General features: G+C 41.0%; 2 protein-coding genes across 5 annotated transcripts in view; one reads left to right on the top strand and one right to left on the bottom strand.

Annotated features, from left to right (window-relative positions):
• Positions 1-15,613, bottom strand: part of NPHP3 (nephrocystin 3) — a 227,965-nt gene that overhangs the window by 75,325 nt on the left and 137,027 nt on the right. The gene's annotated exons all lie outside the window — the stretch shown is intronic.
• Positions 1-15,613, top strand: part of DNAJC13 (DnaJ heat shock protein family (Hsp40) member C13) — a 61,466-nt gene that overhangs the window by 265 nt on the left and 45,588 nt on the right. For all 3 annotated transcript variants that reach the window (XR_014161935.1, XM_081882900.1, XM_081882899.1), the window contains exons 2-7: positions 5,914-5,994; positions 7,249-7,324; positions 8,922-9,071; positions 10,191-10,232; positions 12,334-12,534; positions 13,188-13,394. Coding sequence is in view for 2 of the 3 variants with exons in the window: in XM_081882900.1 (XP_081739026.1) it covers positions 5,927-5,994; positions 7,249-7,324; positions 8,922-9,071; positions 10,191-10,232; positions 12,334-12,534; positions 13,188-13,394 (744 nt within the window). In the remaining variant the exon portion in view is untranslated. The remainder of the gene's footprint in view (positions 1-5,913; positions 5,995-7,248; positions 7,325-8,921; positions 9,072-10,190; positions 10,233-12,333; positions 12,535-13,187; positions 13,395-15,613) is intronic.

The raw sequence follows: 15,613 nt of genomic DNA, 5'->3' as shown, positions 1-15,613 counted from the left end.
GAGGGCACAAAAAAGAGACTGAAGGGAACCGCCGAGGGCTTTGCATGCAGTGGGGGGCGGGGAGGGGAGGGAAACACGGACTTCCCCCCCTTATTCATCCCAGCCAGTGACTTCTCTTTTCTCCCCACCCCCAATTCAGTAAGCGCCCCCTCCCTATTTATCCTCGGTAAATGGTGGCAAACAGGTTGGGTGGGGGTTAAAACAGGTGTCTAGCCCTCATTTCCGCATTTGCTCCAGGGAGGCTGACACCCAGCTTGCAAAATCCCCCTTTCTTTTCTTCTTTCCCTGTGGCCAAAGCAACAGGGGAGAAGCGGGCTGTGCCCTATTGTAGCATGTTAACAGTTGTGTTTCCAAGCACAAAAGCCTTCATGTTTCCACAATGGTACGTATCAATGTGTTGGGAACGGCTCCCTTGTTTTGGGGGCACCCCCTTTGCTTGGCTGCCCCTGTGCTGTAAAGGTGGTGGGTTCAAACCCCTGCCAGAAACTTCAATGCGCTGGCTAGAGTTCATCTTTCCCACGGCTTGTTGCTTCCTTGCATGCTCCATCCAGACTTTTGGGAAGAAAATTCCTCGACGGACATAAAAATGGTATAGTCAGTTTATTGCGTTTAATTTCCACCCGCCTTGGGAGTTTTCTTTAGAAATGTGGGAAGGTAGATGCATTATTGGGAGGTGGACAGAATTTGTGCACAATAGCTCCAGAATTGCATGATGCTGTGATTGAGAATTGCATCTTCAGTTCCATTCCAAATGGAAGTTCCACATCCAATATGTGTTTTGAATCCTGGGCTTGTATTGTAGGGTTAGCAAGGGTGTTTTATATAATTCACCACAAAGTAGGGAGTAATTTTTCTTCAAGGAAACGGCACTTACACTTGTGCACTGCAAGCCGTGGCTTTTAAGAGACTCTACTTGAGAGCTGCTTTTCTCACGCTGAGAGCCAGAATGGAAAAAGAAACAATCAATATATATAATAGACTTTAAACAAGATGTTAATGTATGTGCTGTCTTTGGCATCCAGGAATTGATACAAATAATTTGAAAGCAATTCTGGAATGTCCCCCACCTTCTGAGTAATTTGAATGCATGTTCACATGCATGAGTATCTGAGTAAATGTTTTTCCACTTGCCATCATTTAATCATTAACACCCAGAAGTAAGCTGCTTTTTGCTTTTTTGTCCTTGTAAGTCTTTATCTGCTGCATTTTCCCAGAAAGCCCACAACCCAGCTAACTTTTGTGGTAGATTGGCGAATGAAATAACTGTGGCAATTGGGCCATCTGGCAAGGGAGTGGCAGTATCTTTTAATTCCATACATAATTTGATGAATGCAGGAGCCCATGTGGTTATTCTCCTAGGAAAGTATGCAAGTTAATGTGTAAAATGCATAACCACAGTATATTCTGGAAACTGGATCTAGATAAGGCAAATCAGTTTTTCTTCTGAACTATATGTATGCTTTTTTAAAAAAGTTAATCAGCTTGTAGCCAGTTACAGTGGTTTATTATTAATTTTGTATAGCACCCTTTATCTGAAGGTCACAGGATGGTTCACAACAGCAAAAATACAAGAGAACCCAAAATACATAATAAAAACAAGAACAAAAACAAACCAGTAACATGCCACTCACAAACACATTTGAAATGACATAGAATATTAATCAGCCCAAGGCCTGGTTATCAAAATTGTAGTGTCAATGTGGAGTTCAAAGACAGGAAAAGATATAACTTGGTAAAAATGTTTAACTATTTGTTTTGATGCTACTAGTGGTAGACCTTGGATTTCCCAAGTTTTAGCACAGGAGTCAACAAACTTACCGCACCTCGGGCCGGTGTCTCCAGTGCTGATCGCGCGGTGGGCCGGGGGAGCGCATGCCCGTAAGCATGGGCACACGCTATTTCCGGAGCACTTCTGGGTCGGAGGAGCACTGGAAATAGCTTGTGCACGGGCCTCCTCCAACCCGAATGTGCACCAGCAATAACGCTTGCGCATGCATACAAGCTATTTCTGGTGCTCCTCCAACCCAGAAGTGGGCAGCAGCGCTGCACCGGTAAAAGCAAGCAGTGGAGGTCGCTGTGGGCCAGATAAACGAGTCCCTTGGGCCTTATCTGGCCCGCGGGCCCTAGTTTGGGGACCCCTGTTTTAGCATCTTATTGGAAGCTTTGGTGGGTTTGGGTTTGTAGTGTACAGGGCAATCCTATATATGTCTACTCAGAAGTAAGCCCCATTGAGTTCAGTGGGCCTTAACTATTGGGTAAGAATGTTTGGAACTACAGTCTTAAACATTCATTCCTTTATAATGGGTTCTGTGTGCTGGATGACCATTTCCCTCATCCTTGGTCAGTATGGCCAGTAGTCAGGGGTGATGGGAATTGTGTTGTGGTGGCTCCCCATTCGTGGAATGCTCTCCCCAGGGAGACTTATCTAGTGCCTTCATTACATGTGTTTAGGTCCCAGGTGAAAACATTTCTCTTCAACCAGGCCTTTGGCTGATTATCATTTTATGGCCCTGTAAATGTACTTTTGGGAAGAGGAATATTAGTTTGCCTTTGTTTTTGTGTTATGTATTTTGTGTTATGCTATGAATCACCCTGTGATCTTCAGAAGAAGTGTGGTATACACATTTAATAAATAATAATAGTAATAGTTCAGCAACATCCAGCGATCCAAAGGTTAGTTGTCTCTGACCTATAACTAGTACAACACATTTGATATGAGATAACATTATAGACCTTTGTCCACGATTTCTTAGCTTCAGGGTTTTTTTTTTTGTTTTGAGACAAATGCTATTCTACACAAATGGCAATAATTCATTATTGATTTTCAAACTGACTGAGTCAATGGAGAAGTCATTCATCAACGCTCCACCTTTCTGCTCTTCTTTTTTCCTTCTCTGAAACCTTTTCCCTTCAAACAACCTCTACAGCTGATTTGTTTCATTTTGTTAGAATGGTTGGTGCACTTAAACAGCAAATATTATGCTGTGTATGATACTTCCAACTTTACTGCACATCTTCAGATTACTTAAAATAGCTATCAAAAACATGTAGCCACTCATTTAAAAAACTTGCATCTAATGAAAGATTTGGCGTAATTCAGTTTTACTTTAAAGTCATAATAAGTTGCATTACAAATGTATAACCTGAGAGGTTGAAGGATGTGTGTGGAATTGGTATAATAGACAATGGGTGTTCTGCTTTACTTGAAAGAGAAATCAGTTGTCTCAGATATCTTGGAAGTCATGTTAGGGAGGGAGAGAATAGCATTACTTTTCTTCAAAGTGAGAATGCATTAATTGCATGCTGGCTGTGGCAGCTGCTAACAATGAAATTGAACTGGGTAATAATTTGGTAGACCAGTGGAACATTGCAACCAAGTTGCTTAGTGAGAAGAGCTGTACAAACTAATAGAATTTTTGGATAGAAAGAAATTTGTCTATGTGTGTGCTTTCATTCTCAACTCAGGGCTCTCTAAACTTCCACTGGTGTTTATTGAGCAGGTTGTTTTTAACGGAGCATACCTAATTGGTTCAGCTGTCTTGCCTGATTCAGTTGTTCCCGAGTCATCTGACTCAACATGCTTTGGGCCTTAACATTTTATTAAGTGCACCATTTGAGACTCCTTAGCTGTGCTGGTGCCTTCCTTTTCTTCTCCCTGTGACTGTTACTGTGCCAGACACTCGCAGATGCCAGTTCTTATAGTATACATAACGATACTGTCCTGGTACTGTATCTACCAAATTTGGGCCACCTCCCTTGTTTCCCTTTGCTAGCTGGTAAAATCATTATTTCATCAGGACTGTTGAGATTGTTTTTATTTGTGATCGCTGGCATCACAGCATTTAAATTGATTTCAATGTGTATTGTTTTCTTTTTTGTATTTTTATGTATTTCATTGTGCTGTTATCAGTTGCCCTTCTGGACATTAAAAGGTGGGGTGGAAATGTTTATAATTCAACTTCAATCTATATACAAGCTAAAGCATAATGAAGAGTTAAAACAGCCTTCATTTCTTGATTTCACATGGCAGCTGATCTTTTAATGTCTTCTAAAGCTGGCCAATGGAAAATGAGTAGCAATTCACCATTATCCATATAAGTAACATTTATTTAGGCTTGAAATATGGAGCTCTAAATTGCACACAGTAATAGGGAAGAGATCAGGACTAAGATCATTGTTGGGTAGAGATGTGTTTTAAAACCCTAAAAAGGAATATTAATTGCACATATTGTTGAATATTATTTTTGAGTGACCCTCTGGGTTAATAACGTTAGGATGGAAATGATGAAAATTATTATATTCTACAAATCTGATAAAATGGTTATATGATACTACAAAGCCTGACTGGCTCTTTGCTAATGACATTCTTTGAACAATGAAAGCTTGTGATAATTTTGCCCAGTGGCATGGAAAAGCTGAAACCTGCCTGTAGCTATAGTGGCAAAAAGTAATTGTAACCTAGTAACTTGTACCTGTATCAAATACATTCCTTACAGCCTCTGTTTAGTAGTATGCTTTCCTCCCCTTCTTCTCTGTTATTGCATAATAAGTACATCATATACAATGCTGCTGATTGTAACTGCCAAAGAATTGGATCCATTTCTCCAGATTTATGGGAGCAAAGTCTCTAAATAGATAAGCTTTGAGTATGAAAAGGCTGAATGAAACTGTTTTGTCTCTTTGCAGTATTTGAGACTTAACGCTTATATTTTGCGGTCAGTAAAAATTTGTGGTAGTACTTGACTTTTCATGCACTTACACACCCAGCAGAATGAGGTGATAGAAAGGAAAGAGCAACTTCAGGTGGCAGTAACACATGTCGGATTTCTGGGGCGGGGGGCGGGGATTGAAATTTGCATTGCATTGCAAAAATCTACAGTTTGCATTAAAAACAATCTTTAGCTTGGGTGGCTAACCTGTGACTCAGTTATGGCAGAGCTATAACTCCCATAATCTCTTTACCATTTTTCCTACTGACTAATGGTGATGGGAGTGGCAGCGCAGCATGTTTCCCTTGTATTTAGTGAAGGTAAAGGTACCCCTGACCGTTAGGTCCAGTTGTGGACGACTGTGGGCTTGTGCGCTCATCTCACTCTATAGGCTGAGGGAGCCGACGTATGTCCGCAGACAGCTTCTGGGTCATGTGGCCAGCATGACTAAACTGCTTCTGGCCAACCAGAGCAGCGCATGGAAACACCGTTTACCTTCCCGCTGGAGCCGTACATATTTATCTACTTGCACTTGACATGCTTTCGAACTGCTAGGTGGGCAGGAGCTGGGACCAAACAACAGGAGCTCACACCGTCGCGGGGATTCGAACCGCCAACCTTCTGATCGGCAAGCCCTAGGCTCTGTGGTTTATTTAGTAAAGAAGCCTAAAAACTTTGAAACAGAGTCAAGCTTGCCTAATATTTGCAGTTGGCACCCATTCATTGTAACTAACAAACTTAAAGAACTTGAAAAAAAGAGAGCTGGAAGATTTTCCACCCTGTATCATTGAATGCAGATAGGTGATCAAATTTTGACTGCTCCTCTGTGCTACTTACCCCGCAGATAAAAAACAGTACAGCAGACAAAAGGCTGCACTACAATGGTTGCCCTTGAAATGCTACATTTATCTTTGCAGGGAGTTCTTTTGTACATGAGAAGGTATTCAAAAGTGGTTTGCTGCAGCTGTACAGTACCTTGAAGTGGTACTTATCACCTACTTGTGTAGTCTATGTGAAGCTGCTTAGTAAAGAGATGTGAGAGAACTCCTGAACTATTGTCAGTCGGGGTCTCTTGCCTAATAGTTATGCAACGTTTTGAGTAACAAGCAACCCCTTCAGCAAACTGTATTGTGTATTCAGTAGAAAATGTATTTCTCTTCTGTGGCAAATTGCTTTTATTAATCCCAAGCATATTTTGTTACAGGTTCTGGCACAAAATGAATATAATTAGGGAAAATAAAGATTTGGCCTGTTTCTACACAACTAAACATTCATGGAGGGGAAAGTAAGTAGCCTAGTTTATTTTATTCTCCAGTTTTGAGGCGGTAGTGACATACAATAGCTTTTCTGCTATCCAGCTGTGAGTTTTCAAACTGGTCTGCTAAAATTTCTTTGAATTGGAATATGCTAATAATCTAATAATCACCTTGTGATTAATCATAAATAGCACTGATCTCCTAAACAGCTTATTTTTATGTAAGCTTATGTTTAAACAGAATTTATTAGTTTCAGGACATGTTCACACAATCAGTTGTTGAGTGGTCAGTTTATTAACTGCTTCCTATACAATTTATGAACTAGAGGTTGATTATTGCATTTCTATGCCGCTTTTCATTCAAATGAATCTCAAATAACAACATAATAATTAGAATATCAGAAATGCAACATAAATCGTAAAATAATTAACAAATAATCAGTGAAGCAATTACAGTTTATAAAACTGCTAACAAAAAGCGACTAAAAATAAGCTAAACATCACAATTACAGCAAAAGTCATATGATAAACTAATCAGTACAGCATTTAGTATCTTAAGAACAATATTATAGAGAAGTAACTATCCAATATGCTAATATTAGACTCCCTTTGAGTATTAATACATATTGTAGCCTATATGGCACCATCCATGCACAAGAGGGAGGTATCAGCAGTTTTGGGGAAACTCCAATGTTTGCAGACCAACAAAACCTATTTAGTGGCGGGGGGGGGACCCCAAACAGCTCAGTGAGGACTGAGCGGGGGGGGGGACCCCAAACAGCTCAGTGAGGACTGAGCATGCTCAGTAGGCACAAAAGGCTGGGTGGGAAGGGGAAATAGGAAAAAAATACATTGAAAGAAAGCATGAGTTGGTGACTGGAACTCTGGAGAGAAGTGCTTCAAACTGCAACATATTCTTGCGGGTCTCACACAACTATAACCCCATGTATTTGCTCTGACGCTGCTTCTTGCAATGCCTGCGTAATCTGTGTTGCGATACAGCAGTGGCGAAGCAGCTTTAATGCATCCCATTTCAAATTCCTGCTTGCCATCAGAGTATATTCTAGGGTGGGATCTCAAGTTCCATAATGAATGCCTAACTTCTATCTCTTAGAAACATGCCTAAGTGGGCAGGGGATAATTTTCCTTGCCCCAGATATTAGTGAGTCATGTTGATGATTCACCTGAAAGAAGCCTCATGAATGTTTATGGCTTATTTATAAAACAAAAGCGATTTTTGCTGCAATATCTCTCCTAATTCTTGTTTCTTGTTATGTTTTTTAGGTATAAGCGAGTCTTTTCAGTCGGAAGTCATGCCATCACAACATACAATCCTAACACATTAGAAGTTACAAATCAGGTAATGCCAAATACATAGTAACTTCATGAAAATGTATTATCTCCAAAACTGGATTGAGTTGATTTATATGCCAATCCTTTTGAGAGAGGAAGGATGTTCGGGGACTAGAGGGAGTTGCATGAGTTAATGCCAACATTAATGATTTGGCTAACATGTCATTTGGTATATGCTCAGATTAATTACCTCATGGTATCCTTCAAACTCGCAGTAAGACAACTGGTTGGGATAATAAAGGTATATTTTCCCCATCCTTTCATTGCACGTTTCTCAACGATATATGGCTTTCCATCCGTATTAGTGAATGTTAATATTAATGTGGAATCAAGTAGTGCCATTATCTGGAACCCAGGAGTATATTTTTGGTATCTGGTATCAGATAATGAAGAATTGTTGCTGACCTTGATTAAATGAAATGTTATATTTAGTTGCCTTCAGTTTGTACACTCTCCAAATGCTTTGTGGGGTTGATCAGCAATTTGATATGAGGGAGTAATAGAATTTTAAAATTACCAAGCGTAATTCTTTCGTTTTCTCGTCTTATATCAGATTGCTTGATATCCCTGCTTGGCAGTGATTGTTGTTGAGGAGACAGAAACCTGAAGGACTATAGACTTAATCACAATGTGAAATGTGTGTCATTTCACCTGGATCTTTTAATGCCTTCTCATTATGGATATTTTTTTCCTTTGGTGCCATGACTGAGTACAGAAACACTGAATATGCAATACCTAGGACTGTTGGTATCAAAAAGTTTTAATATGAATAAAAACAAAAATAGAATACATTTTAAATTTAGAGTTGGCAGTCTGCCTTGGGTAGCTTGGGGCTTAACTATCACATTCTCATTAAACATGCAGATTGTTGCGATTTCTGACGCTAGGGGACACACTGGAAATGTCAGTTTTTTAATCTTTGTGCATCTTGCAATTGTAGAGTTGGCTAATTAAGGGCGATGAACTTTAGAATAGGTTTCTGTGCCTGATCCTAGGAGTATGGGACAGTGGTAGTTCTTTATCACAGTGCCACTGACTAATGGTCTCCCTACCTGGGCTGTTGGATATTCTGCGCTTGAAGTTCTGCTACCGGTGTTTTCAGAGGCATAAATGATCTTCTGTTTTCACTTTTCCAGTATAAGAACTTCTAAACTTGGAGCACCTTAACATCTCTTGGGGGTCACTTGTAAGTTAATAGGATGGGATTCAAGCTATGATTTATGGGTAAAAATTAATGTACCTAGTGGCTAAGAGCCTTATAGTGCCTAAGGTTGGAAGACAAACAGCTCTCACCCAGTGGTTTAAAAATCTCACTTCCCTTTCTGCATTTGAATGCATTAAATGTTGTATGGATACCTAAATATGACTCCCTATACTAATTTAAATCAGGAAGGATGGAATACTTCCTGTTTGAAGTCAGTTGGCAATGGCTTTTTTGTTTTGTTTTTAAATATTATTATTATTACTAGTTTTTCTCTTTTTATTTTCAATGTACCATGTGACAAAAATCTCTGTATACATTTGAGTCATTTATGTTGATATATGAATTCATGATACTGTGGTGATAAAATAGAGCATTCTCCAACTCTGATCTTTTGGTTTAGTGGCCTTATGGAGATATCTGTAGCATCAGCCCTGTTGGCAAAGGACAAGGAACAGAATTCAGCCTGACATTTCGTAAGGGAAGTGGAAAAAAGTCTGAAACACTTAAGTTTTCTACAGAACACAGAACAGAACTCCTCACAGAAGCCCTGGTAGGAAGCTTCTAGTTCTAAAAATCTGAATTCCTGGCTGCCTTGCACTCTTTATTGCTAACTGTAACGTAATGAGGAACCTTCAGTTTCTGCTGGATGCATGATTTTAGTGCAATATGCAACACATGCTTGCCATTTTTAAATTACTGATAACTATCAGGACAGCAATTACACCTCCACCAGCTATACTTTGGAGCCAAGCTACAGGGTTGGGCTAAAACAACAGTGATCAAAATAGCCACCTAGTGCTCTTACAAGTTTGCAGTGCTGTGTAATAGATGGGCTGAATAGCAGTATTTATGCTTCTGCTAATGCGAGTTCTTTCCCATACAAACATTTGGTTGCATCCAATGAAAACCCTGCCATTTGTGCAGTGGAACATCTCTTCACCCCAGGGGTCGGCAAGCTTACCGAACGATGGGCCAGTCCACGCTCCGTCTGTCAGAGGATTGGCCAGTGCGTGTGTGCACATGCTCGCTTCCAGGTCGAAGGAGTGCGCGTGTGTGCACACTCTATTTCCGGCGCTCCTCTGACCTGGATGTGTGCCGGAAATAGCGTATGCGCATGGGCGCTTCTCCGTACCGCACACATGCGCACCCGCTATTTCCGGCGCACATCCAGGTCAGAGGAGCACCCGTGCGCACAGGTGCCATCAACCCTGAAGTCTGTCCCCATGCCACGCCGCAGTGTACTGCACTGGTAAGAGTGGGGGGGCGGCAGGGGTCGCCATGGGCTGGATAGACGAGCCCCGTGGACAGCTACCGGCCCATGGGCCTTAGGTTGCTGACCTCTGCTTCACACCATGACTCCCAATCTGTTATGGAGTTAATGGGGAACCCCCAGAGAGTATTTTGGGGCACACAATGAAGAAGAGGGATAGGAACCTCTGGTGTAAAGGCAGAAGGTATCTTACAAACCGATTGAATTCGTTGGATAAAACCCATTATCTAGTATGAAGTATGAAATAGCCCTCCCATTAACTGGAAGCTCCTGTGAGTTGAGGGGTCCGGTTTGATGTGCTTGAACTTGAATTATCTGCAAAATAGTTTATGGCAACTTGTTTGGTGTTCTTACCGCTCATTCTGTTTTTTTTCCTCCCCTCCCTCTTTTCTGCCCCAGAGATTTAGAACTGATTTTGCTGAAGGAAAAATCACAGGAAGGGCAAGTATCTTTTGTCACATTTTTTGGTTAAAACGAAACAAGCCTTGTTTTTATTAAAATTTTGCTTCCCTTGAAGGCTGAGGCATTTACAGGCCTTTTAATTGGAGTGGGGAAATACTTTTTCCACGTTTCCAAATTGGCAAGTAAATGCGCTTTGTGTGTGTTTATATACACTGTGCATAACTCGGTGCCCTGGGACTGTGGAAGGGAGGGTGATGGGACTTTGGCCTTTGCTGCAAGCCAGAAAAACAAGGGCCATTTGGATGTTGAAGGGCCAGGAAGTGCACCATGGTGAGGCGGAGACTAGACTGGCTCCAGCCTTTGGCAAAGGAAGGAGCAATTGCAGAACTGCCTGCCTACCTGCTAGAAATAACTCTTCTCTCAACTTCCAGCTGATTTGGGATTGCAATAGTGAGGGGGAAAGTACCATATTTTTCCGTCTATAAGACGCCCCATGTATAAGACCCCCTATTTTTAGGGACTCAAAATTAAGAAAATGGGGGAGATTGCCCCTGTGTATGACTACACCCCCTTTCTTAACATTATTTTTCAGTAAAAAAAAACAAAACCCTAGTCTTATCCACGGAAAAGTACGGTAATTTTGTCCATTGCCACCCATTGGAAGACTTGAGGGTACTGGGTAACTTTTAAATTGCGTTAACAGCATTCAACAGTTGGAATAGAAATATTAAAATGACTTTTAAAATGACTCTTTACCTTTATGGGCATTGTGTCTTCTTTTCATGTTCTACTCATTTCTTGAATTAATTGTAATGCGAATAATCTGCTAGAAATGTTTTGAGTTAGAGTCGTTCAAGTTTCAACATATGAAATTATCTCAGACTGACATCCTTCCTGCCTTGTGACTTGACAGATTTTGGTACTCTTGTCAAATCTATGCACTGAATGAAATTTAAATAAAAATGACCACCTGTAGATTTGTGAACATTAGTAGCCTTCTTAAAGTGCATGCTTGAATAGTGTGTGGTTTTCACAGTGTTGCCTTGGTAAGTGTAGTTTAAGGCTGAAGTCAGAAATATCTAACTTTCTTTGTAACTATTTTCTACAGATGTCAATTGATTTTACAGTAGCGTACACCATGTGTTTCTTTCAAAATTATGAGCAGCATAAGAGTTTCTTTTACTTCCTGCCATTTTTACTTAGCTTATGTGTGAGAAAAGGAACTTTCTATTCTTCTGTTTAATTTTATGAAGCAATTTAAGGTTGCATTTCCTTCTTGGTCAATGCAACTCATTGTCATGTTTCACAGTATTGAAATCAGCCTTAAATTGCTCATCTTTTTTGGAATAGAACATCATTAATTAATGTTAGTAAGAGCAGTCTTTCATATGTTAATTTTTTCTCAGTTAAAAAACATTTTAAAAGTAAGTTAGGTGTGTTGGCCCATGGGGGTGGTGGAAGGGGCAATCCAAAATGCATATTTAGGCAATACCTTTATATGGCCAACTAAAACATAACAAAACAAAACAAAAGCATTTGTGCGGGAAATGTGAAATTTTCATGTAGCTTGTTCTGTGTGACAGTGGCGTGCATACATAGTATTTGTCATGCTGGCCACATGCTAATACATAGTATTACTCATGCGGCTTAGTCATGCTGGCCACATGACCCAGAAGCTGTACGTTGGCTCCCTTGGCCAGGAAAGCAAGATGAGCACTGCAACCCCAGAGTCGTCTGCGACTGGACCTAACGGTCAGGGGTCCCTTTACCTTTACCTTTACATGTTCACAGAAACCACTGTTAATGCGGGTTTTTTAATATATTATGCATACTGCATTATACATAGAATCAAATGATGAGCCGTGTGGCTCCATCATGTAGCAATCTATATATGTATTGAACGTTGCCTCTTACACACCTGTAATCTTTGTGGCAGGAGTGCAGTTTATGAAGAGAGTCTGACGTGCTTATTGGATTTGCAGCACTGAAAATATAGTTAACCGTATGGCTAGCTGTGCTCAGAAAATATTTTTAGACTTCTGTTCTGTTTCATATTAAGCAACTGCTCCCCTAAGTTGTTATACTGTATTTGTGTGTGTGTATCCCCTCCGTGTCCTTACCTACCACTTCCTATTCACAGAGATACAACTGTTATAAGCATCACTGGAGTGACACGAGAAAACCTGTAATTCTAGAAGTCACTCCTGGAGGCATTGACCAGATTGATCCTGCAACAAACAAAATCCTATGTTCTTATGACTACAGAAATATTGAAGGATTTGTTGATCTGTCTGATTATTCTGGAGGCTTTTGTATACTTTATGGTGGATTTAGTAGACTAGTAAGTATCCTAACATTACAATTTCACCTATGCCTAAATCAAGACACCAGTAACCTTGAATTCAGTAGACTTGGTTCATTTGACAAGGCCAGAAATTGTAACTTTGAGCTGTGCAGAGAATCACTCCATTTTCCTATCCTGTATCTTTCAACATTCAGCTTTATCGAATGGCCCTGTGTCCTGGTATCTTGATAAAGAAGAACCTCTTCTCCACCCTGTGAATAATCGTATTCACCTCCTTCATGTCCCTCCTTATTCACATTTTTTTCTAAACTAAAAAGCCCCAAATTTTGTAGCCCTTTCTCATAAGAGAGTTGTCACATCCTCTCAGTCATTTTGGTTGCTCTTTTCTGCATGTTTTCCAGCTGTAGAGGTGTTTTTGAGGTGTATTCTAAGTGTGGTAGCATTGTGCATAATTGCCCAGGTGTTTGAGCTAGAAAATACAACTGATCCTTAGCAAAACACAGTTATGCACTGATGGCTCTTGGATATTTTGATTCTTATGTTCAGCTGGCGACCAGACAGTTGAGAGAAGATGATAAGCTATGAATTATTTCATACTAATCGCAATTCACTGTGTTCAGTCCTACAAATTCTGTTGTACTCACTTTTATAGCTCTTAGGAACTTACTGAGGTCTCTTGAATTTTTCAGCATTTGTTTGCTTCTGAGCAAAGGGAAGAAATTATTAAAAGTGCAATAGAACATGGTGGCAACTATGTTGGCATTTCCTTGAGGATAAGGAAGGAACCTTTGGAATTTGAGCAGTATTTGACGCTTCGCTTTGGAAAATACAGCAATGATGAATCTATTACTTCTTTAGCCGAGTTTGTGGTCCAAAAGATATCTCCTAGGCATTCGGTAAGGCTTAAAAACATGAATGCGTTACTTGAGTCCTGAACTTGCAGGGGGAAATCCTTTTTGTGTGCATCTGCATCTCTGCTACTATTCCCCCACCAACCTTACACACACCTTGCCCAGTTTTTTGGAACTTGAATTGTGTGTTTCTTTGTGTGAATATGTACGACTTCTATGAAGAATGTGCACAACTATTAGTATGCAACCTTGTGTTACCCTTAAAATTATTTTTTTAAAAAAATAAATTTTTGACACATCAAATGGCTAGGATACAAAGAAGAGAAAACTTAGTTACCGTATTTTTCGCTCTATAGGATGCACCGGACCATAGGAGGGGAGAACAGGGGGGGGGGAAATCTCCCCCTCTCTGCTCTGCGCCCCTTCAGCAAAGCAGCAGTGAAACGGAGCCCCTTCCATTTCTCCTCCCGCTTCGCTGAAGGGGCGCTGTGCAGAGAGGGGAAACTGTGCAGCGCCTCTCCAGCAAAGCAAAGCCTGGAGAGCAAGAGGGATCGGTGTGCACCGACCCCTCTTGCTCTCCAGGCTTCAGGCGGCTATCCGCAAGCCTTCGGAGCACGGCGGGAACTCCTGCTGCACTCCGAAGGCTTGCGGATAGCTGCCTGAAGCCCCCGGAGCGCAGCGGGCGTTCGCGCTGCGCTCCGGGGGCTTCAGGCGGCTTTAGCGAAAGCAATGTGAAGCCTCCGGAGCGCCGGGGGAGCTCTCCCTCTGCGCTTCGGAGGCTTTGCATTGCTATCGCTGAAGCCAAGGAGCCTGCATTCGCTCCATAGGACGCACACACATTTCCTCTTCATTTTTGGAGGGGGAAAAGTGTGTCTTATAGAGCAAAAAATACGGGCTTTACGTGCTCTTTTGTGGATGGCAGCCATCCATCCATGTCCCGCTACATTTGAGAATTGTTTCCACAGAAGATGATGGTGTGCTGTGGTCTTTCAAGTTTCAAGGGGGAAAGTGAAAGTTGCATTAGATTAGGCCATGCCCCTTGTATTAACTAAGGAGCTGTCGCTTTTTAACATCAAATAGTAAAATATGGGGGCAACAGACATAATATGATGATGCATTTGTTCTATGCATTGCCTGTAACTACTGCTTATCATGCATCTACTTATATTTAATATTATTGGTTCGGCAGTTTGTTCTTGTTCTTATCTTGTATTTTTATTTTGTATTTTTATGCTGTGAGCCACCCAGAGAACTACGGATGAAGGGCAGTATACAAATTAAATGAACGAATTAATAAAAATTTAGAAATTCTATCAAAATTGTTAATTAAAATATCAGTTACACTTAGACTTTGATTGTGATTTTTTTTCCCCAAATGGAAAGAACCAAGCTTCCTTCTTTTTATATTTTAAGGTAGATTGGCAATTGCCATTCATTCTAGGAATTATTTTTTTCCTGAGTCACATAATGAACGTTGGTGGTACTGTCGAGATTAAAATATTACCCTTTCTGGGGATTTGTACCCACTTTTTAAAATTATATATTTAATTTGTATACTGCCCTTCCTCCGGAGGGCAGTTCACAGCGTAAAAATGCAAAACGGAAGCACAAAATGCATATTAAGAACAAGAACCAAACAGACCAAAAACCCCCGCCCTCCCACAAACACATTTATGAAAAGGGCATAGAATGTTAATCAGCCAAAGGCCTGGTTGAAGAGGAACTTTTTCGCCTGGCACCTAAAGATGTATAATGAAGGTGTCAGGCAAGCCTCCCTGGGCCAAGCATTCCACAAATGGGAAGCCACTGTAGAAAAGTCCCATGCTCGTGTTGCCACCCTCTGGACCCCTCCCATGGAGGAGATGTAAGAACAGGGCCTCGGAGAATGATCTCAGGTTCACATGGGGAGAGGGGGTAAGCAATAGGATCATGGCCATTGGGTTGAATCAAGGCTTAGGCATACTTAGAACAAACCCATAGAAACTAACAGGCTTTCTCTATCCTGATGCCCTGTAGATATATTGGATTACAATGCTCAACAACTGTATTGGCCAGTTCTAATGGGATTGATAGTCCAAAACACTTGGAAGCCTGCAGCTAATTATGGCCGAGTCTGGATCCGAATCATAGCAATCGACATTACTTGCTACCAGAAGAAAATAGCCCCCAAATGTGAAATCTCTTACTTTTGTGTTGCCATACGTCCAGTTTTTCCTCAGACATATCTGGGATTCGGCGGGCGGCAGTAACATCCGGGCGGAATT

This window comes from Podarcis melisellensis, assembly GCF_964234715.1.
Source record: "Podarcis melisellensis genome assembly, chromosome: 12".
Lineage (NCBI taxonomy): Eukaryota > Metazoa > Chordata > Lepidosauria > Squamata > Lacertidae > Podarcis > Podarcis melisellensis.
Note: the sequence above shows the minus strand (reverse complement) of the source record. Positions and strands in the feature narration are given on the sequence as shown.